This window comes from Sarcophilus harrisii, chromosome 3, assembly GCF_902635505.1.
Source record: "Sarcophilus harrisii chromosome 3, mSarHar1.11, whole genome shotgun sequence".
Taxonomy (NCBI): domain Eukaryota; kingdom Metazoa; phylum Chordata; class Mammalia; order Dasyuromorphia; family Dasyuridae; genus Sarcophilus; species Sarcophilus harrisii.
In genome coordinates this window covers 610,993,116-611,010,297 of record NC_045428.1, presented here as the reverse complement: position 1 = coordinate 611,010,297, position 17,182 = coordinate 610,993,116, and the positions used below count along the sequence as shown (strand labels likewise).

Sequence of the window (17,182 nt, the reverse complement as noted above, 5' to 3'; positions counted from 1 at the left end):
CTGGTCCTCCTCATTTCACTCAGCATCAGTTCATGTAAGTCTCTCCAGGCCTTTCTGAAATCATCCTGTTGGTCATTTCTTACAGAACAATAATATTCCATAATGTTCATAAACCACAATTTATTCAGCCATTTTCCACTTGATGGGCATCCACTCAGTTTCCAGTTTCTGCCCACTATAAAAAGGGCTGCCACAAACATTCTTGCACATACAGGTCTTTTTCCCTTCTTTAAAATCTCTTTGGAATATAAGCCCAGTAGTAACACTGCTGGATCAAAGGGTATGCACAGTTATGACAATCAATTCTGATGAACGTGGCTCTCTTCAATAATGAGATGATTCCAACCAGTTCCACTTGTTCTGTGATGAAGAGAGCCATCTACACCCAGAGAGGGAGACATGGGAATTGAGTGTGGACCACAACCTAGCATTCTCACTTTTTCTGTTGTTTGCTTGCATTTTGTTTTCTTTCTCATTTTTTTCTTTCTTCTTGATCTGATTTTTCTCATGCAGCAAGATAACTGTATAAATATGTATACATATATTGGATTTTATAATATATATATATATATATTTTAACATATTTACATGTATTGGACTACCTGCCAGCTAGGGGAGAGGGTGGGAGAAAGAGGAGAAAATTTGGAACAAAAGGTTTTGCTAGGGTCAGTGTTGAAAAATTACCCATGCATATGTTTTATAAATAAAAAGCTTTAATAAAAAAAGAGAGAGAGAAAAGAAAAAATTTTAAAAATAGTAATATCTATCTAAAACCATCAACAAGCATTGTCTGTAACATGAATAAGCTAAAAAAACCTTCCCAATAAGATCATGACAAAGCAAGATATGAATTATCACCACTATATTCAATCTTATATTAGCAATGCCAACTTTAATGATAAATGAAGAAAAAGAAATTACTTAGAATAGAAAATGAGGGAACAAAAACATCATTTTTAACAGATGCTATGACAGTACAGCTAGAGAATCCCAGAAAAAAAAATTTTAAATTACTTGAAATAATTAACAGCTTCAGCTAAATTGCAGCATATAAAGAAGCCCACATAAATCATCAACATTTCTCCATATTACCAACAAAGTCTGGCAGAAAGAAATAGAAATAAAAACTGCACTTAAAATAACTGTAGACAATATAAAATACTTGGGAGCCTAGCTGACAAGACAAATCCAGAGATTATATGAGTACAATTATAAAACTCTTTTCATACAAATAAAGACAGTCCTTAAAAATTAGAGAAACATTAATTGCTCATGAATAGAATGAGCCAATAAAACAAAAATGAAAATACAACTTATATTAATCTACTTATTCAGTGGTATACCATCCCCCCCCCCCAAAAAAAAGTGTTTATTGTAGAGCTAGAAAAAAATAACACATTTCATCCGAAAGAAAAAATGGTCAAGAATATCAAGGGAACTAATGTGGGGGAGAGGGAGAATATGAAAGAAGGTAGCCTAGTTGTATTAAATCTCAAATTGTACTACAAAGTGGTAATCAACAAAGCAATCTCCTGCTGGCTAAGAAATAGGTGAATTAGTCGAATAGATTAGGTACACAAGATAGTAGAAAAAGACCATAATAATCTAGTGTTTGATAAACCCAAAGGTCCAAGAAAAGACAAGAACTCACTATTTGACAAAATAACTGGGAAAACTGGAAAGAAGTTTGGCAGAAACTAAATATGGACCAACAGTGCAAAATGAGTATATGATTTAGACAGTAATACCATAAGCAAATTATAGATGCAAAGAATAGTTTACCTGTTAAATCTATGAAAAAAGGAAGAATTTATGACAAACAAGAAAGAAGTATTATAGCATATAAAATGGATAATTTGAATTGCACTAAATTTAAAAAGTTTTGCACAAACAAAACCAATACAGCCAAGTTTAGAAGGAAAGCCAAAAGCTGGGTGAGGAGAGAGAGGAATTTTATGTTTCTTTGATAAAAGCTTCATATCTCTAATATATAGATAATTGCACCAAATTTATAGGAACAAGTCATTCCCCAATTGAAAAATCATCAAAAGATATTAATAGGCAGTTTTCAGAAGAAATCAAAGCTTTCTATAATATAAAAATGCTCTAAATCACTATTGATTAGAAAAATGCAAAATAAAACAACTTTGAGATACTGCTTCACATCTATTAGATTGGCTAATATGACAGAAAAGGAAAATACAGGCCTCATATCTCAAATATATAGATAATTGCATCAAATTTATTGATTCTTTCACCAAACCTGAGCTCAATAGAAAATTTAACTTATAAGAGCCAATATCAAAGATCAGTTTCAAAGAATTTAGCATGAACAAATTGTGTTTTTTATGTGGAAATGTATAACATATGGTTTAAGATGAACATCAGCAATTGGATAGCAATTGGATTAAAAGAAAGATTGGGGTAGAGTACTGAGTATGATTTGACTCTAAAAAGCAAAACTGCCTTGGAAAAGGTAAAAAATGATAATTATATGATACAAATGAGGTGCAAAGGAAAAATAGAAACAGCAGCATTAGGGGGAGGAGGAGGACTTATAGGTCTGAAAATCTACTCACAATGGGTCAAATAGGCAACACTACATATACACTATAAAGGGTATAGCACCCTCCAAAATCTATAAAGAAATAAAGGGGAAGGATGGGCAGAGGAGGGAAAACAAAGGGTGGAGGAAGAAGACAAGGGAGAGATCCAGGGATGAGGGGAGATTAAGTAATAGCAAGACAAGAATTAATGTAGAAGAGTTAACAAGGATAGGAAAGAAGAGATAAGTCAAACTTAAAGATTCACTCATGAGAGAAATCTACATTATATGCCTTTTAGATATATGTTTACATATGGGTAAATGCATGTATATTTGTGTGTATCTGAATATATGTAGATATGTATTCATGTTACTCTATGTGTGTATATAGATATATGTATGTGAGTGGGTATGAATATATGTGTATGTATATATAGACATATATATATGTCTCTCTCTCTATATATATATATATGTGCTTAACTACTGCCTGCTTGGGGGATGTAAGGGGGATGAAAGGGGGAAAAAAGAATAAAGTAAAAAAAGTGCACAGCAGAGAACAAAAGAGTAACCTACAAGTAAGCAAAGAAAAGATGGACACTCATGAATATAATTTCTTCTATTATTATATATCCTTTCTTGAACTGGTACTTTGTTATACATTTTGAATCCTCCTTGATGTTCTGCTGGGCACATGACAATCCTCTGTTTTGTTTTATTTCCTTTTCTGTTTTTCTCTTTTCTGTTCTAAGTAATAATTTGTAAAATTATGCATTCCCTTTGACTCAGCAATACCATTAGGTCTGTATCCTAAAGAGATTTTTTAAAGAGAAAATTAACTATGTACAAAACTATTTTTAGAAGTTCTTTTTGTGGTGACAGTGTATTGGAAATGAGAGGATGCCCATTAACTGGGGAATAGCTGAACAAGCTGTGACATGGTTGTGAGAGAATACTATCTATTGTCCTTAAAAAATGAAGAAAGGATCACAGAAATATGGGAAGACTTATATGAGCTGATGCAAAAGGAAGTGAGCAGGAGAATGCTTTATATAACAATATTATAAAGATAAACAAATTGAAAGACTCAGGAACTCCACCATTCCAGAGGAGTCATGATGAAACATTTTCTGATTTCAGGGTGGGCATTTGGGGTTAGATTTACAGGACACCTAGGAGAGCCCCCCAGGCAGAGGTCACCCTATGGGCTGGAGCTCAGGGTCTGGGAAAGGGAATGAGGGAATTAACAAGACTCTGAAAGGCTCTCACTGGGATGGCCTTGAATGCCAGGATCAGATAAAGTCTCTTTAAGAGACTTTGAGAAGAACTGGGGAACCATCATAAGATTTGAGGAGGGGAGAGACCCAATTAGAGGGGGCATGGGGAAGGCACCTGGGCGTGTATATGAAGGATGGACTGGGTAAGGGAGGCTGGAGGCTGACTAACCATTTAATAGTCTTGGTTAATGGTCCTAGGTTTGGGAGTTTCCCCAATCCTGGAATACCCTGGCATTCCCTAGGCTCTTTCCCTTCTCCCTTCAGTCCCTCGGGTCCAACTGGGTTCTGTCAGTCTTAATGAGGCCTTGGGGACAGAGACCCTAACAAGGCTCACGGGGGCTCATTAGTGGATCCAATTGTTCCCAGAGATTCAGGGAATTGAGGCTGGAAAATTCCCTCCCTGCCTGCCTGTCTGCTCCCCTCCTGAGTCCCCCCTGAGTCCCTAAGCCCATCAACTGTCCCAGGGGACTATGAGTTAGGTCGGGATGGGGAGAGCACGAAGGGTCGCTCTTATAGAGACCGACATTCCCCACCCACTGAGGGCAGGGCCTGAGCGCCACAGGCCAGAGGTGGCCAAGGCTGAAGGCGGAGGAAGGAGAGAGGTAAGAAGGGAGGATCAGAGCCCGTGGGAGCAGGGGGCAAAAGGCTGGACTTGGAGCTGGTGCCCTCTGCGGAGACCAGCGGCCACAAGCACCGGAGGGTCCGTGTAACTGTCAGCTCTGGGCAAATCTGCCCCTGCCCAGGCACAGCTGGGCAGCAAGGGGGGCCAAGAGGGAGTTTGGGGATGGGGCTCCCTGTCCCTCCCAGTTCCTCTGCCTGTGCCTGTCTGGGCTCCTGGTCACCTCTGACCATCTCCTCCATTTTCTGTCTTTCATCCTCTCTTTTTTTCATTTCTGTCTCCCTGTCTCATCCACTGGTCTTTGTCTTTCTGCCTCTGAGAGTCTCTTGGTCTCTCTCTCTTCCTCCCCATCTGTCACTATCTCGTTTGCCATGGGCCAGGCTGGCACTACCCAGCAAGAACAACCCCCAGAGAAAGGGGGCACTAGTTACCTCTGCTGCCAAGGTCAGGGTCCGACCCATTGCTTAGCTCATCTCCCTGTCCCAGGGCCTTCAAAGCTAAGCCCAGTCACTGGGGCTCACAAAGGGCCAAATGTCAGGAAAGCAGGGGTCAAGCCCTTGCTCCCAGGATGCTCTGAAGTAAATGCTTCTCTGGGCCTCAGTTTCTCCATCTATAACAAGAGAGGAGGTTAGCCCGAAGGCCCCTTCCAGGACTTCTCTTTTACCCAAGGTTCCCTCACACCTCCTGAGAGGGAGCCTAGAAAAGTGGGCTGAGAAGACAGACGGGCACTGGTGGCGGTCGCCGCCTGAGACAACTAGGAGCCAGCTTGTCTGTCATGACAGGACTCCTGGCAGATCCAAATGTCCTCCACGAACATCCCGGGAAGAGAGGAGAAAATAAAATGTCCCGCTGCTGAGTCTGCCTAGGACCGTGTGCAAAGGCAGTGAGATAAGCCCCATGAGCTGAGAGAAGGCGGTGCCCAGCATGCTGGGCTATCCGCATTCGTTCAGCCTTTGGATTTCACTGAGCGCTGGAGAGGGCCTGGGCTAACCCTCAGGCCAGTCTGGGGTTTTTATTAAATTTATTAAAGCATGCCGTCAGAGAGCCAGAAGCAGTCTCCATGGCCCAAGTGTCCTCCCACATGCCCCTGCTCCAAGACCTCCCAGGAGGAAGAGCCCACTATTTCAGCCTCTCTGGAGGTCTTGTGGTGAAGGTGCTTCTCCTCCATTCAGGTGTTTGCAGACCCTGGCCCCTCCCCTTCCCCATTGTTCCTGACCCTTCAGACACCTGAAATGACCGATCAGGTTTTCCGAACACCCCCCCCCCCCCGCCCCCCCCCACTCCCTAAGTCGTTTTACCCTGGCCCAAGCATGCGTGGTTTAGGCTCCTAAGCTCATAGGTCAAAGATCCGGTGGAACAAATGAAAGGTCTTGTAGACTAGTTTGGCCACTTGGAACCTGATGAGCTTTAGTCCTGCATGGCCAGACGTCCATTTAGCCCAAATTGTATCCAAAAGAAATCCCTACCATTTCCCGAGGCAGCCTGGTCACTGTTAGACAGTGTTTTACATGGGGATCTTTCCCTTTGCAGCTTCTACCCATGAATCCAATAGGTAGATCAAACTATGAAGCCCTGGGGCCAGAGTAGCAAGAGGCCTCCAGTGGAATGGCCGGGATCTGTGTCTGTCCTGCTTTTTCCTGTTCACCGTTTTGTCCAGTTCCAAATAAAAGCAGAGATGCCGTCTGCCTCCAATCTCCAGGGGACAAGTCGGGAGGAACAACAGACACATATAGGGCGAGTCTCAGGATGGACAAAGACCCGGGCAGGCTAGAACACGAGCAAAACCCACCCACATGACTTGGACTCAGAGTAAATGTCCACAATTGGGCTTGGGTTGGCAGAGCAGTCTGTGGGGAGAAAGCCCAGCTACAGTGTCAGTCAGCAAGCATCCATTAAGCGCCTACTGTATGCTGGGCATTGTGCAAAGAAAGACAAAATGCCTTCAAGAATTCATAGCCTAAAGTGGAGAAAACATGGAAATAAACACTGACCAAAAAGTTGTAGATGCAGTGACCTGGACATGACGTCAGAGAGGGCGTCAGGATCAAGGGGGATGGAGAAAGGCTTCCAGCAGCAGCTGGGATCTTAATTGGGAATTAAAGGAAGCCAGGGAAGTGACCAGGAAGTGAAGGTGAGGAGGGAGTACATCCCAGGCCTGGCAGCCAGCCACTGGAAACCCCTGGAGTGGAAGGATTGAGCCGGAACAGCCCCTGGATGCAGGATTACGTGGTGGGGAGTGAGGAGTGAGGAGGTTGGGTTTGCTCCTGGAGGCCAGGGGAAGCCAGTGGAGTTGAGTGAGTAGGAAGTGACATGGTTGACCTGAGCTTTGGGCTGAAGGATGGGGTGGATGGGGGGAGGCTCGGAGCAAGCATACCCCCCAGCTTGCAACAGTCCAGACATGAGGGGCCAGGAGCAGCGTCAGAGGAGGTAAGAGGGCTGCTGTTGGGGAGATGATAGGGATAGGCCTTGGCACCCCAGTAGAAGGAGAGAAGTTGAGGGGTCCGGGAGCAGTCTTGGCTTGAGGGCTTGACGGTGGTGGGAGGCAGGAGGGTTGAGGGGCTGAATAAGCATTTACATGATTCCCACTGTGTGTCAGTCACCTACCAGGTGCTTTCCACAGCTATTATCACTCCGGATTTTCATGTCGCTGGGAAGGAGACGCTCCGATGCTCCTGTTACTGAGCCTGAGCTGTTATTTGGCCCACTTTCTCATATCTGAGGCTGGATTAGCCCAGTGCCTGGCCCATAGTAGGAGCCTAAGCTTCCTTCCCCCAAGGCCCGCAGACAACTGCGACCACAGTCTCGGATAGTGCTGGAGAGGGACTGATACTCGTCCCGAGGAGTCGCTACTGTGTGGCGCGGGGAGGGCAGAACGAGTGTCCCAACTCCCTCACCTCCTCCCGTGGGGGACCGCTCCGGGGAAGGAGGGAACAGGTAACCAGGGCGGCCCGGGTCAGAGTGCGCTAAGCTCCCAGCCCGAAGCTGGAGGGGGTGGGAAAGGAAAAGGAAGCTGGGGGGGGGGGCGATGAGAATGGGGCTCCGACAGCCGCCAGGAACACCCCCCTAAAGGTATGGGGAGCTCCCCGCCCTGGGAGGCTCGCGAGCCGAGCCTGCGGGGCTGACCACTTGTGGGCAATGTCGCAGGGAGCTCGAGGCGGCTGGGGAGCCCCCACTCTCCCACTGGGGATCCGGCAGCACTCGGCAGAGCCGCGAAACAGCTGGCTCTCGAGCGTGGGTCTGTCTCCGCAAGCAAAGACGAGAATTCAGACGGCTGGTCCCCTTTTACCCCGGCAAGGCGGCCTTATCGAGCTCTGGCCGGCTCCCTGGGAGTCGGAGCGAGTTCGGCCCCTAGCTAGACCTGTTTGGCTCGTGTAAATCGGGGGTAGGGAGGCTCCCGGCAGGGAGAAAGGTGATCTCTAAGTGATCTCTAAGCCGCTTCCAACTCCAAAGTTCCAGGTGTGTGGTCCAAGGACAGACTCCATCCCCGCCAGCCAGAGCCCCGCAGCCCCACCCGCTCCGGCCTCCCCCGCCCCCCACCCCACCCCGGTCCGGTGCCGGCTCCTCGCGGGTCCCGAGCCCCGACCAGCCCTTGTCTCCATTCCCCCCCAGGGCCCCCGCCATGAGCCTGCGACCTGAGGCCAACTGGACCGGCCGGCTGCCGCGCGAATTCGTGATCCTGGGCTTCTCGGGCTGGCCGCGGGGGCTGCGGGCCCTGCTCTTCGCGCTGGGGCTGCCCCTCTACGCCGCCACGCTGGCCGGCAACCTGCTGATCGTGGCTCTGGCGGCCGCCGACCGCGCGCTGCGCACGCCCATGTACTTCTTCCTGGGCTCGCTGTCCGCCGTGGAGGTGGCCTACACCCTGGTGCTGACTCCGCGCACGCTGGCCGGCTTCCTGCTGCCCCCCGGGGGCCACGCGGTGCCGGCCGCCGCCTGCGCGGCCCAGATGGGCCTTTTCGTGGCGCTGGGCGGCGCCGAGTGCCTGCTGCTGGCCGCCATGGCCCTGGACCGCTACCTGGCCATCTGCCGCCCGCTGCGCTACCCGCAGTTGGTGACGCCCGCCCTGTGCTGGCGCCTGCTGGCGGCCTGCTGCGCCGGCGGAGCCGCGCTGGCCCTGGCCCTGACCGTGGCCATCTTCCAGCTGCCCTTCTGCCGCGGCCACCTGGTCAACCACGTCTTCTGCGACCTGCCCGCGCTGCTGGAGCTGGCCTGCGGGGACAAGGCGCTGCAGGAGCGCGCGCTGCTGGCCGCCTGCCTCCTGCTGCTGGTGCTGCCGCTGGCCCTCATCCTGCTGTCCTATGCGCGCGTGCTGGCCACCATCCTGGGCGCGGGGGCCGCGGCCGAGGGCCGCCGCAAGGCGCTGGGCACCGTGGCCTCGCACCTGACCGTGGCCGTGCTGCATTACGGCTGCGCCACGGCCATGTACGCGCGGCCGCTCGAGGGCCGCTCGCTGGAGCAGGACAAGCTGGTGTCCCTGGTTTACATCTACCTCACTCCCCTCCTCTACCCGGCCATCTACACCCTGCGCAACCGGGACATGCAGGGGGCCCTGCGCCGGGCGCTGGCCGCCCCACGCACTGCCGGCCTGAGCCGCCGGGGCTGAGGGGGGCCGGGGACAGGGGAAAGGATTCAACGGAAGCCCCTGTCCTGAGGGGATGGAAGGCGCTGGCCGCCGGCTCGGAGGGAGGCCCGGCCAACAATGCAAGAGGAAGGCTCGGACCTCACGATCGGGAGGTCGGCCACCGAGACACATTACGCTTCTACTATGTGCCAGAAACCGTGTTAAGTGCTGGGAGTACAAAGAACCGGCAAAGTCAGTCCCTGCTTCCAAGGAACTCCCCGCCAAAATGGAGAGCGGAGGCGCAGACGGGGAGGGAAGGAAAGAAACAAGCATTTATTAAGCACCTCCTCGGAGCCAGATGCCACGGTAACTAGCTACCGAAAAGCGTCAAGGAGCGCCCTGTCTAACCAGAGAGACTACAAAGAGGCAAACACTGTGGACAAGGGAGAGCGGATCATGGGGAGAGTGAAGATTCAGGGTGATCACACACTGTGGCAGAGAAGGGGGAGAGCTTTCCGGCGGAGGGAACGGCCAGAAAACGTGTCTGAGTGCTCGTATGGCATGGGCTAGGAGGCCAAGTGTCGCTGGAGCACGGGGGACATTGGGAGAGGGACCCTGGGACTTTGACAGCCGACTGAGGCTGTAAAAAGGTAGGGGAAAGAAGGCAGGCTAAGAAGGGCTACAGAGGATTCTATGATCCTGGAGTGGTGGGAAAGTCCCTGGGGATCAGGAGGAAGGGAGGTGAAGTTCACTTTAAAAGCTGAATGAAGGGGGACTGGAGTGGAGAGAGCTTATGGCCAGAAGCTCACCACCATGTAGTCCAGGGCATGTATCTTTCTCCCCAGGAGCATGGACTGCACCGGGAGAACATTGGGCTTCCATAACTACCGGCTGGATGAGCTGCTCCTGAGATACCTACTTGGAGAGACTCAAAGGCATCTCCTAGTCTGGTCTAATTCACATTTTAAATCTGTCAGTCAGTTGTTCATGAAGCACCTACTACATGCTAGGTCCTGTGTTAAACATGGGAATACTAAAATGAAAAAGTCTGCTTTTCAGAACCTCTCAGTTTCATGGGAAAGACAGCACACAAGAGGCAGCTGGAAGGGAAGGGAGGGAGAGGAAGAAGGTATTCAGGTAGGGGAGTCTAGTCTAAACAGGTGCAGCCAGGTGCAAAATGAGATGTGGGGATGGACAGACACTATGTTCATCAAATTTAGCAGATGGCTAACAAACTGGGTACACAACAGAGTAATTCCCCAAAGTTCTTAGCAGGATAGAGTTTAGGACTGGATGCAAACAGATCAAAACTGCACTGGATTTTGAAATGACTTTAGAAATACACGATGGGTACTGTTACCTAAAGCAGGAAGAGTGAAAATAGAAATAAAACGAGAGCAATTTCACGAATAAATATCATTGCAAAAATCCTAAATAAAATACTAGCTAGGGGACTATAGCAATATACACTGAGACCATACTAAGAATTCAGGCTTGCCTCAATAGAAAAAAAAAAAAGCTATTATCATAATTGATTACATGAATAAGAAGAGTTTAAAATCATATGATTATATCAATACAGAAAAGGCACTTGGCAAAATACAACTCCCATTTCTATTTTAAAATTTTGAAAGAAAAGGTATGAATGGATTTTTCGTTAGAGATGATTAGAAGCATCTCCCTAAAGCCATCAGCAAGTATTATTTGTAATGGGAATAAGCTAGAAGACTTACCAATAACATTAGGAGTCAAACAAGGATGACCATTATCACTAATATTACTCAATATTGTAATAGAAATGCTAACAATAGCAGTAAGTGAAGAAAAAGAAATGGAAGGAATCAGATTGGGCAATGAGGCAATACAACTATCTCCTTTTGCAGATGATATATGGTATACTTGGAAAACCCTAGAGATTCAACTTTAAAAATAGTAGAAATAACTAATAATTTTAGCAAAATAGTAGGATATAAAGTAATCCTTAACTATAATCCTATAAAGTAAACATTAACATTTGTATATAACACTAACAATGCCCTGCAAGAAGAGATAGTAAGCCACATTTCATTTAAAATAACCACAGACAATATAAAACACTTAAAAGTATGCCTGCCAAGCCAAAACCGGGATCTAAATGAACATAATTATGAGATACTTTTTATATGAAGTCATATTTAAATAAATGGAGAAATAATAATTGTTCATGAGTAAGCAGAACCAATGTAATAAAAATGACAGTTCTACCTAATTTACTTATCCAGTGCCATCTCAGTTAAACTACTAAAAATTATTTTATTGAGCTATAAAAATAATAACATTCATTTGGATGAACCAAAAATCAAAAATAACAAAGGAATTAATAAAAATGTAAATGAAGGAGGTTCAGCATTACCAGATCTTAAACTGTATGATAAGGCAGTTATTTTCAGAACTATCTGGTACTGGTTAAGAAAGATAATGGGTCAGAGGAATAGGAAATGATTATAGTACTCATATAATTGATAAATGTAAAGATTTAAGATTTGGGGATGACAATGTTAGGAAAACTAGAAAACCATCTGACAGAAATTGGGTATAGACTAATATCTTACACCATCCGCCAAGGGAATATTAAAATGGATGCATGATTTAGACATAAAAATAGCATAAGTAAATTTAGAGAAGCACATTACCTATCAGATTTATGGATAAGAAAACAATTGATCAATAAACATGAAATAGAGAGCATAGAAGTAAATAAAGTAGATAAAGTAGATCATTTTGGTTACTTTAGATTAAAAAGGGGTTGCATAAATAAAAATCAACGTAGCCAAAATTAGAAGGAAAGCAGAAAATTAGGGGAAGCTAATTATTTATAGACCAATTCTCTGATAAAGGCATATTTCAAACATATAAACTAAATTTATAAGAATATGAATCATCATTGTTGGTGGAGTTGTGAACGAATCCAACCATTTTGGAGAGTAGTTTGGATCTATGCTCAAAAAGTTATCAAACTGTGCATACCCTTTGATCCAGCAGTGTTACTACTGGGCTTATATCCCAAAGAGATTATAAAGAAGGGAAAGGGACCTGTATGTGCACGAATGTTTGTGGCAGCCCTTTTTGTAGTGGCTAGAAACTGGAAACTGAATGGATGTCCATCAGTTGGAGAATGGCTGAATAAATTGTGGTATATGAAAATTATGGAATATTACTGTTCTGTAAGAAATGACCAACAGGATGATTTCAGAAAGGCCTGGAGAGACTTACACGAACTGATGCTGAGTGAAATGAGCAGGACCAGGAGATCATTATATACTTCAACAACAATACTAGATGATGACCAGTTCTGATGGATCAGGCCATCCTCAGCAACGAGATCAACCAAATCATTTCTAATGGAGCAGTAATGAACTGAACTAGCTATACCCAGAAAAAGAACTCTGGGAGATGACTAAAAACCATTACATTGAATTCCCAATCCCTATAGTTATGCACACCTGCATTTTTGATTTCCTTCACAAGCTAATTGTACAATATTTCAGAGTCTGATTCTTTTTGTACAGCAAAATAATGTTTTGGTCATGTAGACTTATTGTGTATCTAAGTTATATTTTAATATATTTTAACATCTACTGGTCATCCTGACATTTAGGGGAGGGGGTGGGGGGGTAAGAGGTGAAAAATTGGAACAAGAGGTTTGGCAATTGTTAATGCTGTAAAGTTACCTATGTATATATCCTGTAAATAAAAGGCTATTAAATAAAAAAAATTAAAAAAAAAAAAAAAAGAATATGAATCATTCCCTAGTTTATAAGTGATCAAAGGATACAAACAGACAGTTTTGGGAAGAAAAAAAATCAAAACTATATATAGTCATATTAAAAATACTCTAAATTAATGATTGGAGAAAAGCAAATTAAAACAACTTCTCACACCTATCTGGATGGCTAACAAGATAAAGGGGAAAATCCCAAATGTTGGAGGGGATATGGAAAAATGGGCATACTAATACACTGTTGGTGGAACTGTGAAATGATCCAACCATTTCAGAAAAAATCTGGAATTAGGCCCAGGGGTTATCAAACTGTGTGTACAAACTTTTTGATCCATTTCCCAAGGTGATGGGGGAAGGGATATATTCTAAAACATATATGGCAGCTCTCTTTGTGGAGACAAAGAGCTGGAAGTTGCGGGAATAGCCATCAGCTGGGGAGTACCGGTGTGAGCTGTGATCAAGGACTGTGATGGAGTGCTACTGTTGAGAAATGATGGAATTGGTGATTTTAGAGAAACATGGAAGGAGCCGCATGAAATTCCCAGAAGGCTGGTGACCGTAAGAGCAACACTATTTGAAGAGTAGCTAAAATCCCAATCTGAACTCAAATCTTCTACAAGGGAGGAAGATGCCATCCACCAACAGAGAAAGAGCTGATCTGTGGATGCATGTATTGCATAGTTACACACACACACACACACACACACACACACACACAAAATCTCTCTCACACAAATACTAATCTTCTCAAAGGTGGGTTGGGAAGGAAGGTGACAACTCAGAACTCAAAATGTAACATAAATATTAAAAAAACAAAAACCCAAGCTCAATGTGGAGAACATGGTCTGGCAGGAGTTGCCGGCGAGAGAGGTCCCAGGAGTGGAAGGAGATGAGATCCCTCCAGTCATCATTGTCAGACCTTATCCACGGGGGCCATATTTCAGAAGGAATACCAAGGAGGTAGAAAAAGACAGATCGGAGGGACATCATCAGTGAAGGGAGCTGGCAGGCTCAGCCTGGGGACCAGACCTGGGGCTGGGCAGGAGAGGGTGCTAAGGAGCTCCAGAGAGCAGAGCTGGGAGCAGCGAGGGGAGGAAGCTTCATGTTAAGAGACCTTTTGAGCTGCCCCAGCATGAGATAGGCTGCCTGGGGAGACCGTGGTTGTCCATGGGGGAGGGTCCAGCCGAGATCACAGCACAAGCACATGGCTCATAGCGGGAGATCCCTTCTGGAGTGGGGTACACTGGATGGCCCCTGAGACTTCGATCATAATCTAGCCTGGAAATGCAGGACTGGCAGGTACAGCAGGGGGCCGGATAGAGCCAGGCACATGTGAGTGTAAATCAGACGCCTCCTGGATGGGGATCATCTCTGGCCCTCAATTTCTTCACCTGTAAGAGAGGGGGTTGCATCTCCTGGGCTAGGCAAGATCCTGCTCTCCAGGTCTGGAGTTCCCGAATTCCACGAGAGCCCTATGAGCAACACACGGGGACAGTACCCAGCCACGCCAGTGGGGAAAACCGGAAGTAGGTCTGAACCCCGATTGCATGGGGCTTTGTCTGATTCCTCTTCTATAAATACAGTTTGGTGCCTGACAAAGACCTCGGGGCTCCCTTGCAGCTCACTCAGTCTGAACATGAGCCCACAAAACCCAGGCTATTCACCATGCTACTGAAATCACTTTTTAACGCTCACTCTAACCCCAATACTCAATGCCTCCTGGCTTTAACTCTAACCTTAACCCCAACCCCAACCCAACCCTCCCCCCGAAACCTGTCCTGAACCCACCCTTTTTCCCCCCTCCCCTAAAAGGGCCCAAAACCCGGGCCCTCCACTCATCCAGAACCTGGCCCCCCCCCCTTTCACCCCCTACGATTTCCAAGTTCCCACCTAAAGGGAAATTCCCCTAACCCCCACTACGCCTCCCCCACGACCCCTTCTGGGCACAAACCCCAGCGAACCCCCCGCCCTCCCCCCACCCCAAAACCCCACACCAAAACCCCCACACCCTCCCCCCTCACCCTTTTCTTCCCACACTTTTCCCCATCCACCCCCTTCACACACACTTAAACCCACCCACCCCACCACATTTTCCCCTTCCCCTCCCCCCCATTTCCCCAACACTTTTCCCCGCATTTCCCCCTCCCCCACATTTCCCACACCCTTTTAACCAAAAAACCCTTTCCACACACTCACCCACACCCAACACACCAACTACCCCAACACCACTCCACACCTCACATTCAAAACTCCACACCAAACACTTTCTCACACCAACCCCCACTCCCTTACCCTCCCAAAACTTTCCTTCACACCTTTCTCCCCCAAACCACCTTCCTTCCCCCCACCCCCTTTTCCCACCCACACTTTTCAAACCCCCCCCCCACCACCCCTTTCCCCCACCCACACACACACTTTCTCCACACACCCTTTCTCCCCAAAACACTCTCAACACACTTCACTTTCTACAAAATTCCCCCACTTTCTCCCACCACACCCCCTCACAACCCCCAACCACTTTCCCCCCCACCTTTCTCCCACCACACACTTTCTCCCACCACACACCTCCCACAACCCTGCCTTTTTTTTTTTTTTTTTGTTGAATTTTGGGGGGCTGGGCTGGCCCCCAAAGGCTTTCCCCCCTCAGAGCGCCCCCTGGTGGTGACGTCTCTGGTGTTAGTTAAGGTCTCCCCAGCTTTAGTCAGAGCTCTCCCCAAAGGATCCCCCGCGGAGGAGGCTCCCTCGGCCTCCCTTCTCTGAATCCTCCGCTGCCTCCCGCTCTGACCACACATGTCACGCACGTCGGGGGCTCCCGCCGAGTCTCCTCTGAGCCTCTCGGGGGAGCGACATAGTACCGCCCCCGCCCCCGGGCCCACCCGCCACCATGCCCTGTTCCCGCCCCTTGTGCGGCAGCTCCCCGAGTGACTCGCAGCGGAGACTGGAAAGGCGGTGAAAGGGCCCCGGGGAACAGAAGGGCAGCGGTCCGGGGTCCCCACCAGTCACCAGCGTGGGAGGAGGGGCTCGTCCTTCCCTTGGGGCCCCCAGGGCCTCCCAGAGAAGACCCAGGAGCTCCTTTAGTCTCGCCCACCCGTTTTGCAGATGGAAAAGCGGACGTCAAAGCTGGACCCCCCCACACCCCCTGTTTCTCCGCGTGGGCGAGTCTTTGCCCCAATCTGAGCTGCCTCAGTTTCCTCGGCTGTGAAAGGAAACATCGCTGCTGACAGCCGCGGAGGAAGGAGGGGGGAGAGGAGTCCAAGCTGTGTCTGCCCGGAGCTGCCCGGCTTCCGTGGGGAGCTCGGCTCTGAGTCACCCCTGCGCTCCCAAGTCACCGGAGGCTCCCCAGTATCTCCCGAGTCCGGCCGCTCCAGGCTTTCCTTCCTCCCCAGGATTCTCCGCTCGCTCTGCGGACCCGGTCCTGCCTCCATGCTTTTGGCCAGGCTGTGCCCGGTGCCTCCTCCTGATCTTCCTGGCTGCCTCCTACAGGAAGCCTTCCCCGACTCTCCTGAACTCCACGCCCTGCTTAACTGTCCCCTGGTCCCGCCGGCTACAAGCACAGCTTTGGACGCAGCCCCCACGGGACAGGGCGCCGGGAGGCCTTCCACTTCGCACACACTGGGTGCCTAATACATGCAGCGGAGATGGGGACAGCTCTGTAGATATAACCTGGGGGCCGGCCGGGCTGAGACCCCTGGGGTCAGGGGGGTGACCTGGGGGCCGGCGGGGCCATGAGACCTCTCGGGCCGGGCACGTGCTCCTGCTCCTTTCCTCCGTTTCTGCTAACTGGGGCTCGGGCGGGAGCCGGGCTAGCGGAGGAACCCCGCGCATGCGGAGGAACCCCGCGCATGCGGGAGCGTCCCCTCCGACCTCCCGTAGACCCGGGCGCGGCCAGAGCCGGAAGCGCAGTCGCCCTCTTTTCCGGTCTCTCTCGCGGGGCCGCTCTAGGCCCCGGGGAGGTCCGGACTCTGTCCCCAGGATGCCCGCTCACCGGGAGCCTCTGCTCCAACGGCCTCGGGGTGCAGCCTCTCTATTACCGGGACGTAATCTGGCTTTGGTCCTTATATTCCCGCCCACACTCCTCGCCGGGGATACAGGGCAAGGGTCTACTCGTTTCTAGGACAACTGCGGGGGTGGGGGGGCAGTGGCAAAAGACCGTGCCAGTAACCTCCTGCGTCTGCGTAGTCATTCATGGAGCGCGCGACGCCTCCTGGGATTGGTAGTCCGATGGAGGAACCTAAGGACTCCTCTGCGTGCGTGTGCCCCCCCCCCCCCCCCCCCGCCCCCCGCTCCCCCTCCCCCGCGCATCGGTCCCTCCGCTGACCCCCCAGCACACCCCGGAGTGCTCACCGCATCCCACACTGGCGCAGCCACCCCGAGCCGAGCCCCGAAGCTCTGTTTGATGCTCAGCACATGACCGCAGTCGTGT

The 17,182-nt window shown here is 48.9% G+C and overlaps 1 protein-coding gene across 1 annotated transcript; it reads left to right on the top strand.

Moving 5' to 3' along the window:
• The first annotated feature begins 8,018 nt into the window (after positions 1-8,018).
• On the top strand, positions 8,019-9,061 carry LOC116423072 (olfactory receptor 10AC1-like). The gene has a single exon (XM_031964142.1). It carries the CDS (start codon positions 8,061-8,063, stop codon positions 9,039-9,041), a length of 981 nt encoding a protein of 326 aa, XP_031820002.1. The 5' UTR covers positions 8,019-8,060; the 3' UTR covers positions 9,042-9,061.
• The last annotated feature ends 8,121 nt before the right edge of the window (positions 9,062-17,182 follow it).